A 14276-nucleotide genomic window follows, 5' to 3' on the forward strand; every position below is an offset into this window, starting at 1 on the left:
CAGCATCTGGCACATAGTAATTACTTAATATATGTTTGCTCTTTCTATCTAGCTATCTATCCATGTGATTACATTATCAATATTTTCTGCCTTACATCACCAGCAGCAACTAATCCTCCCTTCCACTCATTTTATTTTTTATTTTTATTTTAATATTTGGGGGAAATGAATAGTAGATTCTGTCTGATATAGGCTGGCGCTCCTATTTTAAAACAACACATATATAAGAATGACAAATATCAAGTGTTTTATTATATATTTCCAATTAAGAAAAACAGTCTAATGAAAACAGTATTTACATGACAGTATTTACAACAACAACAAAAGACACTTAATCAGGAAATGTATTAAAATGTTACTTATTGGTCACTATCACTCTAAAATGTGATATACTGTTCAAATATAAATTATATAAACCAAAAAGGGAATGTTAAAGAAAATTTAAGATTATTACATAATAATCATATGGCTTCAAACTTGCATTAATTGTATTCTGGATCCTAATATTTATCTCTCCGTTTTCTTCGCAAACTATGGTGAATGGGGAAATGCAATGTAAAAGGGTTTGATTTCAATGTGACATTTTGTACAAATAACACGATCACATATGTATTAGAGCTATTACAAATTTTAAGACATAATTTTGAGACACTGCCTAAAATAATGCAAAATGGTTAACAAAACCACACAAATAGAATGCATGAATATTAATGATAATGTTATGTATAAAATATGAGACCATATTAACAAATATTTTTTATGGAAAGAGTATGTCAACATATGTACTTTACAGAACATATAGGTACTGTTTCATGAAATATTTATTAGTCAAAACTATTAATTCACTGAATCTCATGCCGGTCAAGAGAAGAAGTTATTATGACAAACTGTCAATAATTACAAAATTAAAAATCTCAACTAATATTTAAATGCTCATTTCAACATAACATATAAAACAAATGCTTCATAATAATGTAACTTAAATCTGATGTTGGCAATCGGAGAATCAAATCCATTTTGAATGACTTTCAATCAGTAGAGGAACCACAAAGATAAGTCATGCATGTGTGTGCACAGGTGGTGGTGGGGTGGGGAAGTCATATTCTATGACTGTCAAACAGCTGCTACACCACAAAGGCAAAGTGAGGATTTATAGTTTTGCCTCAGCAATAGATGGTCCCTAACATCTCCTTTGACTTTTAAGTACCATACATAATGAAGACACAACACTTCTAGGCATGCCATTTTATATACTCACAAGGCATATTATAAAAATGTTATAAAAAATAAATCTTTCAGCAGATAAAATAATAAAAAAGAGTATTACTGACATTTTAAAAAATATGATAAACCAACCCAAAATTCATGACTATTTTGTACCATGATTGTACAGCATCTTGATTCATCCTCTGAATTAATTAAATAAGAAATCTTTGGTCCATCAAAGTTTTGGTTGTCAAATTCTTCCGCCCTATTGTATCACGGATAAATCTAAAAATCTGAAATGAACATTAAAAATAATTCAGAACAAAAAGAAATATGCAAATAGTTTAAATCTGTATAGAAGTTATTAAATTAGGATCACATATCTGGAATAAATCAATCCCAGCTAGGAGCAAGAATGTTTTTAATCCTGGTAAGTCATATATTCCACATAACAAATTTCTGTAATGTAAAGTTGTAAAAAATCTATCACTTTCCCTATGCCTCCTAATGTTGATAGTAATAGCTAACATTTATATGGTGTTTTAAGGTTTACAAAGCGCTTTATAAACATTAACTCATTTGATCCTCACAACAAGTCAAGAAGGTAGGTTTATTATCCTCATTTTATGGACAAGGAAATAGAAACAAAGAGACATTTAGTGACTTGCCCAGGATCATACAGGTAGTAAATGTCTGAGGCAGGATCTGAACTCAGATCTTCCTAACAAGTTTCATACTCGGTCCAATATGCCACCCAGCTGCTGTCTCACCCCAAATTTTCTTTTTTTTCAAACGATTCCAGTCCTTTTAGGGTCTCCTGTCTCTGTCTTTCTCCTCATCTCCTACTCTTCTTCCTCCTTCTACCACTCCTTCTGTCTCCTCTATGGGGTACTGATCGAGGTCTATCCCCTCATCATGGGGGTGCCCTAAGGCTCTATTCTGCACTTTCATTGCCTCTCCCTCCATACTATTTCCTTTGGTGATTCATTAGTTCCCATGAATTAATTCAATGATCCTCTCTGCACCTTCTTACACCTCACACCCCAGCAACTCAGGCCTCCTGCCTGTTTTTCACACAAGACACTCTCTCTTCCAACACCCACACTTTCTCGAGCTGTCCTACATTCGAAGCCTAGAATTCCTACCTTCCTCATCTCTACATCCTGGTTTCCCTAGCCTCCTTTAAGGTCCAGCAAAAACTCTCCCTTCTACAAGAAGTCTTTCTCTATCCCTCTTACTGCCGTGCTTTCCCTCTAAGGTCAGCTCCAGGTTATTCTGTCTATATCTTGTTTGTATATAGCTGTTTGCATATTATTTCCCTCATTAGACTGTGAGCTCCTTGAGGCCAGGGACTGTTCTTACTTTTTTTTTTCCCTATCCCCAGCATTTAACATAGTGCCCGGCACACAGAAGGTGCTTCATAAATGCTTCGTGACTTTTCTATTTCTTCGCTCTCTGCTTCTGTCTCTCTTGCTCTGTTTCCCTTTCTCTTCCGTCCTTTCTCCCCAGCCATAATCTCCTTTTCTTAAGACCACATTATTGGTCCTCAATATTTTAAATTCTATTAACCATGAAAGGTGGAAGTAGTATAATAGTAGACAAAGTAAAAGACAAAGCTATATTCTGTGTACGTGCCTGTGTGTTGGACCAGGTGTTACTAGTCACTATCTACTTTTCATAAATGATGTCACTTAGAAAATGACCAGAATAACAATTTCAGACTTACCTCCTGTTGTAGGTAAGTAAGAAAGGCTGCTAGAACAAAATCCTGAGAAGCTAGATCCACAACAGAGAAAAACAGTATATCAAAGATGAGAATAGTGGCTTCATTTCCATAATAGAGAACTTTGCTGAAAGAATAATTTTCATCTGTAAGGGGAAAAAAAATTTATGATGTAATCTAGGTTTTTAAAAACAGAATTTTTTAATCAAACAGAATTAAATATAAAATTTGGATGATTTGGAACAGCATATGGAAACCCACTAAGAAAGTCACACTGTGGAAAACTATGGCTAAAAGAAGTTACCAGCTGACTAGTCTTAAGAGTTAGAGGAGAGGCCTGGCTGACTATTATATTTTGTGAAGAATTAACACTGTCCAGTGTTTAGAGTTCATTAGCTGTTGGCATTTCCAGCATGTGGCTATACTGTGCTAAGCTCAGTTAATGAGCAAACCCTCTTTGTTTGTTGTAACTAAAAACTAAACTAACCCTGGGAAGTTGTATTTGCATGGTGTATGAAGCAATCACAGAGTCTGATCTTAAATTCAAAATAGTGAGTTACTTAATAGTGACAAGAGAGATTGTTTCAGTGCACCTGTTGCTTTCTTAATCAAATAATCCGAATCAGAAAGAAATCCCTAAAAACTACTAAGCATTAGGTCTGTAACCTTCAAATGAGATACTGGTTAGCAAACTGCTGCTGAGAGGAGAAAAGTGACCTAAAGAATCCTGGACCATGCATGAGAAGGTCAGAGACAAAGGAGACTAAATCACTGAAAAACTCTGCTCACATCCTTGGGAAAGGCACATTCATTTTGTTTAACCTACTGCAGCAGGTGAAAGAACTGCATAATACGAATAAAAATGTGGTAGCAGTAACACCTGAGTAACACCATAAAGTTATACAATAAAAAAATTTAGCTTATAATGTTTATTTTTTCAAATTTTGAAAAAAACTCCAAGATATATCAAAGTAATTCAAATAATACCATTGTAGAAGATGCTTTTTTCCACTGGTTCTATGAATTCCATGCCAAGAATTCGTTCAAGAAGCAATTTATCTTTTACAAAGTAATCCATTTCTTTATGAACCTAAGAAAGACAAAGCAGTTTCACAAAGAGAAATGAAGTAAATATATTTTAATAAATTTACACCCAGAAGGAAGATAAAATATGAATAAACAAACAAATGTAGTTTACTTTTAAAAAATCAGATAACTAAAATCTGAACACTGTTAAATTAGCATTTATCATCAGTACAAAAAAGATTTCTTTCTTCATCATTCATGTGAGGAATCCTTTATATAGAAACCATAAAATACTTAAAATTAGTTTTGATTTACAAAAACAATTTTACATGCATCTAGGGATATTATCTGTTGCATGAAGCAAGATATACCTATAATGCATAACACATTGTTTTGTATCTAAGAACAACATTTAAATGTAGGTAGAGTGAATCTAAATGTTTTGCTTGATAACAAATCTCCACTATAACTCACCAATTATTTTGTTCCCCAGAACAATATTCAAGTGTATGCATAGATGAAATGAACCTAAATAGTCTGTCTAATGACATTATTCTCCATTATAACTGACCTTATTTTTACATGCATAAAATCTTCATCCTTAGGATGGAGGAATCTGGGAATGACTTTTATTTACATTACTGCCACTTTTATTTACATAGCCCTTTACAGTTTACAACATACTTTGCATAACTTGAACCCACCTTACAGATGAGAAAACAAAAATTCTTTGAGGTGAAGTGACTGTCCAAACTAGAAAATAACTGAGCCACATTCATTCCACTATTAGCTTTATCTTATTCTACATTAACTTTATTATATCCACACATTACCTTTTTCTTATTCTTTAGAATTTAATCTGACACTGAAAAGCACTATGGGATTATACTAAGAAATGTCTAAAAGGTTCATATCCTTTGATTCAAAGACTTTATTGCTAAGCATATTCTTCCAAAAAGGTCAAAAGATAAAAAGGTCCCATATTTACCATAATATCCATCACAGGTCTTTTTATGATAGGAAATAACTAGAAATATTGTAGCTGCCCATAAATTGGGGAATGGCTAAACAAATTGTGGTACCCAATGTAATGAGGTAGTTCTCTATTGTGAGAAAAAAATAATTGACAATTTTTTAGAAAGATGCAGAGGGAAATGAATGGAACCATAGGAATGATATGTACAATGACTACAAGAATGTAAACGAAAGAAACAATAAAGTGAAACTGAACACTTTGAAACTGTAATGTCCAAGCCTGGCCCTGAAAGTCTGAGAAAGTGAACCTCCCTCCAATTTAATGGAAGATGCTGGAGTCTGGGAGAATAGCATTGCATATGTTGTCTCATAATGTAGCTAATGTGTTGGTTGGTCTTGTTCACATGTTTTCCTTTTTTTTCAACCTTTAATAAAGAAAAGGCTCTCTAGGTGGGTAGGTGATCAATATGTTTTGAAACGAATGGTATAAAAAAAATAAGGCACCAATATAAAAAAAAAAATCATGCAGACCTTAGTAGCAAAAAAAACAAAAACAAACCCAAAACAAAAAATACCCAGAACAAAATCAAAAAAATCCAAAGGCTTTTTGTAGTTCACTTACTTAGTTGAATGAAGAATAGAATTTTTTTCAAACTGAATTAGTGAAAGGATGTTTTGATTTTAATATGAATATTAAAATACATACATGATCAATGAACGAGCCAAGGAATTTATTCATGGCATGGTAAGCTTTAACACCCTGTTCAAAAGTAGCTTCTGATAAACTTAATAGTCGAGTAGGGCCTTTTGACTAATGTGGAAAAAAAAGAGAGAGGTAAATTGAATGCAACATATTTTATATCTTTAGCGTTTAAATTACGTGAAATAATTTGTACATCTCATTTCTTTATATTTTATACCTACCCTTATTAGTGTTTCATGAATTCTGTCATAATGCTGTCTTGTTTTATTAGAAATGGACATCTGAAAGGTCTGACCATCTGTGTTGGGCAGCAAACCTCTTTGGCTACACAAATTTTCCTATGCAATTAAAAAATTTATGTTAAGAAGTGAAAGATTAAAACAAAGTTCATTTACCTCAAAAAACATAATTTTCTTAGCCTGGGAATAAAGAATTTCATTTCACAAAAATTCTCTGTGACAGATTTTGAATTTAAAAGAAAACTAAATTTTCCTAATTTTTAGTTACTGAGGTTTTTTTTCCCCTTCTAGTTTATACATGGCTTCAGTTTCTTTTGGTTCAAGTTCACTTATTAACCAAATATTCTACCACATTTAAAAAAAGCTGCTCTGTAGTTTACAATTCATTAACTGTCCTTTGTAGAAAAGATCTGATATTTCAGTTCAGTCACTAATTCACTCAATTTTAATAAAGATATGTAAATTTTAAAAAATGTTTCTTTTAGAATTATTTAAATAAAAATTAAATATACCTTAAACTAATTTAAATAGAAGTTATTGAAATGTTGTGGCTGAGTAGTTAAGGCAAAAGAGTAAAAATCTATTGCTTTTTTCCCTCCACAGGTTTGAATAAGGAAGAGGGGAAAGGGAACCTGCATTTATTAAATGACTTCTATGTGTCAGTCACTGTGCTAAGCACTTTACAAATATTATTTCATTTCAACCTTGCAACAACCATGGGAGGTAGGTGCTATTATCATCCCCCAATTACAGGTGAGGAAACTAAGGTAGGAAAGGTTAAGTGACTTGCCCAGGGTCACACAATTGGTAAGTATTTGAGGTCACATTTGAACCCTGTCTCCAGGCCCAGTGCTTCATCCACTTTAGACAAATCTTCTCTATCCTTTGAGGAACAGTTCAAATCATACCTCTTCCATAAAGTCTGACCTAACTATTCCAAAGCCTCAGTAATCTCTTTGTCTTATTTTCAACAGCACTCACCATACCTTCTATTTCACATGATTCAGCCCCTAAACTATACAGTCTTATATTTTTCAATGTTGTTTCACAGTCGTTAATTCTGTTTTTGCAATGATAGTGTTAGTTTCTTGAAGGGAGGGAACACGCTCTGTATTCTTCTGCATCCCCCAAAATGATGAGCACATAAATAAAGGTCTCCATAAAAACTCAGTGGTTGATTAGTTCGGTATTTTTTTTTAATGAAAGGAAGACTACTCACGGTGAATACTTTTAACTATTCTTCACTATTATTTGTATTAACAATTTAAGAATATTCATTTTAAGTATATCCTGAAATATAGAAAAATTATAAAAGATGATCTGCATTATCCCTGCAATAATGTGAAAAGGCCAAAATTTAATATCATATTAAATTCCAGAATTGAGGAAGAGGAACATTTAGGTTGAATTGCTTTAGCAAACTGCACCACAATTCCAATAATCTCAAACACCTCAATGTTTCAGAAGTTTATTTACTTAACAATAATATCCTCTTGGTGATGATACATACCCATGAGTCATAGATGATACAATCATAGATTTATGATTGAAGGGACCTAGGAAGTCATATACTTCAAATGCCCACTTTACAGATAGTGAAAATGAGGCCCAGGCAGGTAGAGTCTCTTGCCCAAGGTTATAAAGCTAGAGTGAGCAAGGAAGGTCAAGATGGAAATCTAGGTTGTCTGACTCCCAATCCAGTACTCCTTCTACTGGACCATACTATCTTTTCATATCGCAAAAATTAAAATGACAAAAAAGCACAGAGAATTACTGCTAAGTTAATCAAAATGGTTTATCTAATAATTAAAAACTTCCATTACAATTCAACTTAATGTTTCACCAGGAGTAGTCTTATTTTAATGGAAAAAAAATACATGCTAGACACAAGGAGACTATAACATATTTACAGCTTATGTACAATGCATAGCATATGCAACGCATAAAATGCATTCATAAGAACACCTATGACCAGAAGAGGAAGTGGGAAAGAATGAGAGGAAACAAACACACAACTGATGTTACACTGAGGATCCCCAAGATACTAAAGGAACAAGAGAAAGGCCTCAAATACTTCACAAGTTTCTTTATAGAGAGCTCACAGGAAAATATGAGCAAGAATTACCCAGAATGACAAGATGTTGAGGGGGTTATCTTCTAGTTTGATACCCTCCCTGATGAAAGTGGACTAAAATCCTCACGTGAGCTCAAGTTATCTGTAAGAGCCAGCAATGGCCCAAAGCAAGAATACTGAAAATAACTGGCAGCAAAGGGTTAACCCGTACACTATTTTCCAAATTTGACCCTTTTCTTCACTTCAATTAACCCACAAGTATTTACAAAATATTACAATAATAAAAATAGGAATAACTGAAATCTGTATCGTGCTTTAACATGTAAAAATGATAGCCAGGTGGCCCACTGAATAGACTACAGGGCCTGGGAAAACCTGAGTTCAAATCTGGTCTTATAGATACTTACTAGCTGTGCAACCCTGGGCAAGTCTTTTAATTTTTCTGTGTCTCAGTTTCCAAAGTCTATAAAATGGGGATAATAATAGCATCTATCTCTCAGAGGTGCTGTGAGAACAAAATGAACTAATATTTGTGAAATGCTTTGCAAACCTACAGAAATGCTAGTTACTATCACTCACCTATACTATCTCATTTGACATAATCTGCCTAGTAATTATTTCTGCAGACACAGAAAAGGCATAAGGTTTAGAACTTTCAATCAAGAAGTTTCTAATCTCATTAGAGATATAATATTAACACACATGAAACAATTAAAAAACAAGTGTTGTGATACTAATTACCACATAATTTTAATAGAGTTTCAGAGAAGGGCGAGATCAGTATGAGTTGAAGTAACTGGAAAAGTTTCGATTTGAACTGGACATAATTTTGACAGAAAAGAAAAAAGAAATGCATTCTACTTAAAAATATTTTAATTATATGAGAGCATGTGAAAATGATTCTCCAAAGGGTACCCTCAAATCTGAACACAGATTTGTATGTAAGATTAAATATGTAAGCCTTAAAAATCTGATGTTTCATTGCTTTGGAAATCTGTACATCATTGATGTTAATGATTCTTTTTTTTTTCCTAGTTTTGTTTTTTTTTTTAAACTCCCAAGGCTTCCTCTCCTCCCCTCCTCCCAACCCTGCCCAGAATTCTCTAATGGAATAATACTGTATTAGTCTACAATCCAAAAGAGAACTTCCTCACAAATAGTAAGAAAGATGGGCATAAGACACACGTGTTTTTTGGACATACCGCCTCCCTCTTAAGATTTATGTTCATTTCTTCCATGTTAGTATCTGCATGTCCGTGAACAGATCGACCATGAATATAATATCCAAAACATTTGTGTGATAAGAGAAATACTGAGATCTATAAAGACAGAAGGAAATAGAACAATTAGCAACTAAACCTTTAATCAACATAAAGTAAGTTAAATTTAAAATTTTTCCATACTCCTTACTTTTGGAGTAACTGGAAAATTACAAAAATTTGACAATGAAGTTCTAAAAGTTCCCAAAAGTCTCTGAAGAGGAATTATGTATATTTGCTAGAAGAAGAGGGAACAAAATTGATGAGAGAAAATGCCCAGGTTCATTGCAGATCCAAAAAGGGAAAATAAATTAATAAACAGATTTGAGAGAAAACATAGAAGAGGAAACTGACAAGGCAGTTGAAAAATAACTTGTATTCGATTGCAATTATAAGTAGAATTACATTGATTGTTGTAGGTAGAATGGACAACTAATAATGCAATGTAAATCTGTTCATACAAATTCATTTTTCTAAATGTCTTAATTTATTAATAACTTTTTTAAGAAGAAAAATACAACTTTCAAATAAAGTTAAGACATACTTACATTGCTTATGGAGCATAAATCAACAAATTGTCGTATTTTATCTTCTACAAATCTTTCATAAAAGACAGAAAAGAACATGATCTGAAACATTAAACCAAATTGACGTTTGTTAGCCTCTAAGATTTTAATTTTCTTTTATAGCTCAATGCAGTCTCCTGAAAAGTGGACAAGCTCCAACCTAGAAGCGGAGACACTTTAACGATTCCCATGGGACACTACAAACTCAGCTGTTACTTCAGGTTGCTTTTTTCAAAGGAACATGGCCTTGGAACAATGTATAAAAATCCTGGAGGAAGCCCTGAAAAATGCTAAGCAAATGTCAATCTCTTCCCACCCACCCCCACACACCCGACTGTCAAAAAAGAGGGAGGGTTGTTTTTTAAAGGCCCTAAACAGGATTTTGACAAAGGGGTGCTTTAAAGGGTCGATCAATGGTTCTCCCTGTAGTTCTGCCCAGCTTCTACATGCTATTCCAGGAGGCGATAAAAGGCAGGGATTTTCAAATTATTCTTCTCTGATGGAGAAGGGGGAGGAGCAAGGGGAAAAGGAGCAGGAACACGATCATTCCAACTCCTAGACTAGTGCTGTGAGGGCACAAGAAAAGAGAAATGTGAGGGTGAACAAGGATGTGCAAACCTCAGCTTAAGTTCTCATAGAAGATGGGGAAAGTGTGGAGTCTCTTCACAGTAACATGGAGATTTCAGAGAGTAACACTAAAGCCCAGATGGCAGAGAAGGCTGTGGGTTATGGAGGGGAAGGTCTCAAGTGGAGAGGAATGCAGATATGGGGAACTAAGGGATGAGAAGAGGATTTTGGCTTTGCAGATATCAACTCTAATTTGTGGGTTCAAGTGGAGGAAATTGAAACCTGCCTACTACATAAGGGGAAATGACCAATCAATAGGCCCCCCTATCTTCTAGAGTCATAAAATAAAGTCAGTGTGACCCCCCAATGCCTCTAATTATTAAAGGCTCAGGTGATCTTATATTTCTAAGACCCTGGTGGCAGAGACAGAATAAGGTGATAATTACGTCCCTGGAGACTGGGCTGAGACCCTATGCAAATCTCAGGGGATAAGGCATACCTAGAAGATAAACTACATGGGGCCCAGACACCCAGTTCCTGATCTGGAATAAAGGCCTCTTATAATTAGCCTTCAGGACACTGAAACTTGGGATCTGTAAAAGCCTTTTAGTCCCCATTCAGAACAGGTCCTGAGCTACCCCAAGCAGCAAGAGGCTGCGACCTGAAATGGAAACTTCTTTGAGCTACCCTGCCTTTTCTTCTGGCTCCTAGAGGCCAAGACCTCTTAGAGTTCTGAGTCCTGGAGGCAGAGGCCGAGCAAGGTAGTGATTAGGTCCTTAAAGACCGAGCTCACCCAAAAAAAAAAAAAAAAAAAAAAAGACCAGGCTCATTCTCCATCACCATCCCAGAGCTTCATTCCCTAACAGTACAGAGGCAAGCACACCTAAAAAATACACAGCATCCCAATTAAATTCTGAACTCCCTGGGTGCAAAGGCATCCCTCAGTCCCTCTGGTGCTGAGGCTGGAAATCAGATATGGGTCTAGAGTCTCCTTCGGAGAAGGTCCTCCGCTGTGCCCCGTGCGTAGAGGCACAAATGTTTAAAAAATTGTAGGTGATAAATGCACTTAAAAGCATATAAATGATAATTAGTTCTTCTAGCAGTAAAACAAGGTAAAAGTAGGGAAAGAGATTGTCCCTGTGATTATGAGCATTAGTAGATTCTTTTTCATTTCCAGTAAGTAGTGGACAAAGCAAAATTACGTTTTTCCCTGTCTAAATATCAGGATGGGACCATTTTGTGAGAGTGCAGCTTTTGTATATAAATAGAATAACAGAGACAATGCTGTTTAAGAGCATCATTTGTACATACCTGTATCAGGCCAATGACTAGCCAGAGGGCAGTAGACACAGCATATCGCAAAATGCGGCTGTAAGATGCTATATAGCTATATGTACTTCTTGAAAGACTTGAAGACGAATCCATTAATGCCAAGTTCTTGAATCCAACAACCTGAAGATAAAAAGGAAAAATTTTAGGGCAAAAAAATACCCTCACCCATAATAAAAACAGAAAATCCACATATTATGCAAAATATTCATTCAATTTGAATTGATATCAGAAAGACTAAAAAATTAGAGTTCAGTTGACTAATCATTTTATCCAGCATTTCAGTTTGTGACTATTTATGCAAGAATTATTATCTAACATGACAAAACAGGAATATGATAAATGTTGGAGAAGATGTGGGAAAATTGGAACACTAATGCATTGTTGGTGGAGTTGTGAAATGATCCAACCATTTTGGAGAGCAATTTGGAACTATGCCCAAATGGCTATAAAAATGTGCATACCCTTTGACCCAGCAATAGCACTTCTAGGGCTATATCTCAAAGAGATCACACAAATGGGAAAAGGACCTACATGTACAAAAATATTCTTAGCAGCTCTTTTTGTGGTGGCAAAGAATTGGAAATTGAGAGGATGCCCATCAACTGGGGAATGGCTGAGCAAGTTGTAGTATATGAATGTGATGGAATACTATTGTGCTATAAGAAATGATGAACAGGCAGACTTCAGAAAAACCTGGAAAGACTTGTATGGTCTGATGCTGAGTGAAGTGAGCAGAACCAAGAGAACATTGTACACAATAACAGCCACGTTGTGTGATGACTAATATTGATAAACTTAACCCTTCCTGGCAATACAAGGATCTAAGACATCTCCAGAGGCCTTGTGATGGAAAATGCTATCCACATCCAAAGAAAGAACTATGGAAGCTGAATTGTTATTTTTTTTCTCTTCTGGTGAGTTTTGTTTCCTCTTTCTTATGGTTCCTCCTATGGATTTTAATTTCTACTTACAACATCACTAATGTGAAAATGTTTAATATGAATGTAAATGTATAGCCTATATCAGATTGTCCGCCATCTTGGGGAGGGTGGTGGGGAGGAAGGAGGAGAAAAATTTTAAACTCAAAAGCATATGGAAGTGATTATTAATAAATCAAAATAAATTAATTTTTAAAATGTAATTGGAAAATGTTTTTTAAAATAAATTAAAAATACAATACAAAAAAAAAGAATTATTATCTAGTCTCTAAAATCCTACGAAGAAGATACCAGAACATAAGGGAGGCAGCCTGAAGTAGTTAGAAGAGCCGAATTTGAAAACCTAGCTGCCACCAGAAGTTACTGAGGGATTCCCAAGCCCAAGAGAGGAACTGAACCACTCTTCCTTAACCATAAATAGGGATGGTAACACTCGTACCAACTACTTCACAAGGCTACAGCAAGAAAAGCACTTCATAAATCTGAAGTTCAGTAGAAAGGCATTGTTATTATTATTGTTGTTGTTATTACGCGTGCCTAATATCATCCTTGTGTGCTAAGGCACAAATATAACAAGTGCAAACACAAAGACTCAGACATACAGTAAACAGGTTTAGCAAGAGGTTGCTCAGCACGATTTTCATCCTTTCATAACATCATGGCATAGTTAAGCTACCCACTAGAGGAATAAAAGAAATCATGCCTTTTAAAAATAAAGTTCAAGTGAACTTTTTAGATGTAGAGTCTTATAATTCATCACCAGAAAGCTGGCCACCAAGTGATGAATCTGTGGCATCTCATCTTATTCATGAGTACTTTCTTCTATGCTAGATGTGGCAAACATCAAAGAACATTGTGAAAAATAAAAGTGACTATATATTCACAGATAGGAAAGAATCTGTTATAGACATAATGGTAATTTCAGAATTTGTTTTCTGTGAAAAGTCCTATCATTGAATAGTTAGAGCAAAGATAAAAGAAAATACAAATCAGAAGGAAGAAAAAAATAAGAGAAAACATCAGGTCGTCATAGCAACTCCAACTCAATCTGTTTAAACAACATGTTGACTCTGAAATGCACTGTTGGTGGAGCTACGAATTGATGAAATCAGTGGCATTAGGGATAACGGTTGAAAATGTGACTTCAGAGGTATTGGGAGGTCTCAATGACAGACTTCCTCTACCAATGTGATCAGTACCTTCTCTACAATTTAGAAAGTCTTACAAAGTCACCAAGAGTACCAAGGAGTTAAGAGATTTGTGCAGAGTCACACAGCCAGTATGTGTCACTGGTGGGATATGAACCCAGGTCTTACTGACTCTAAGGTCAGCTCTTTCCATTACACAACAGAGAGCAATGTGGAGCTAGACCTAAAAGTCATACCACTACTTGTGATATACAAGTGATAATAATAGCTACTGTTTATATAGTGCTTACTATGTGCCAGGCATGATGTTAAGCACTTTACAATATTATCTCATTTGATCCTTACCATAACTTTTGAGGTAGGTGTTATTATCCCCATTTTACAGAGGAAGAAACTGAGGCAGAGGTTAAATGACTTGCCCAGGGTGACACAGGCACCAAGTGTCTGAGGTTGGATTTGAACACAGGTCTTCCTGACTCCAGGACCAGAGTTCTACCTACCACCAACTGCCATTATAAGG

General features: G+C 35.0%; 1 protein-coding gene across 1 annotated transcript in view; it reads right to left on the bottom strand.

Annotated features, from left to right (window-relative positions):
- Positions 1–290: 290 nt before the first annotated feature.
- Positions 291–14276, bottom strand: part of TMEM67 (transmembrane protein 67) — an 83094-nt gene continuing 69108 nt past the window's right edge. The window contains 8 exon segments of the mRNA XM_027856962.1: positions 291–1499; positions 2933–3075; positions 3917–4019; positions 5637–5741; positions 5855–5971; positions 9149–9265; positions 9754–9834; positions 11650–11790. Of these exon segments, the coding sequence (XP_027712763.1) occupies positions 1419–1499; positions 2933–3075; positions 3917–4019; positions 5637–5741; positions 5855–5971; positions 9149–9265; positions 9754–9834; positions 11650–11790 (888 nt within the window). The 3' untranslated portion in view covers positions 291–1418.

This window comes from Vombatus ursinus, unplaced genomic scaffold (genome assembly GCF_900497805.2).
Source record: "Vombatus ursinus unplaced genomic scaffold, bare-nosed wombat genome assembly UNPS02011767.1, whole genome shotgun sequence".
Lineage (NCBI taxonomy): Eukaryota > Metazoa > Chordata > Mammalia > Diprotodontia > Vombatidae > Vombatus > Vombatus ursinus.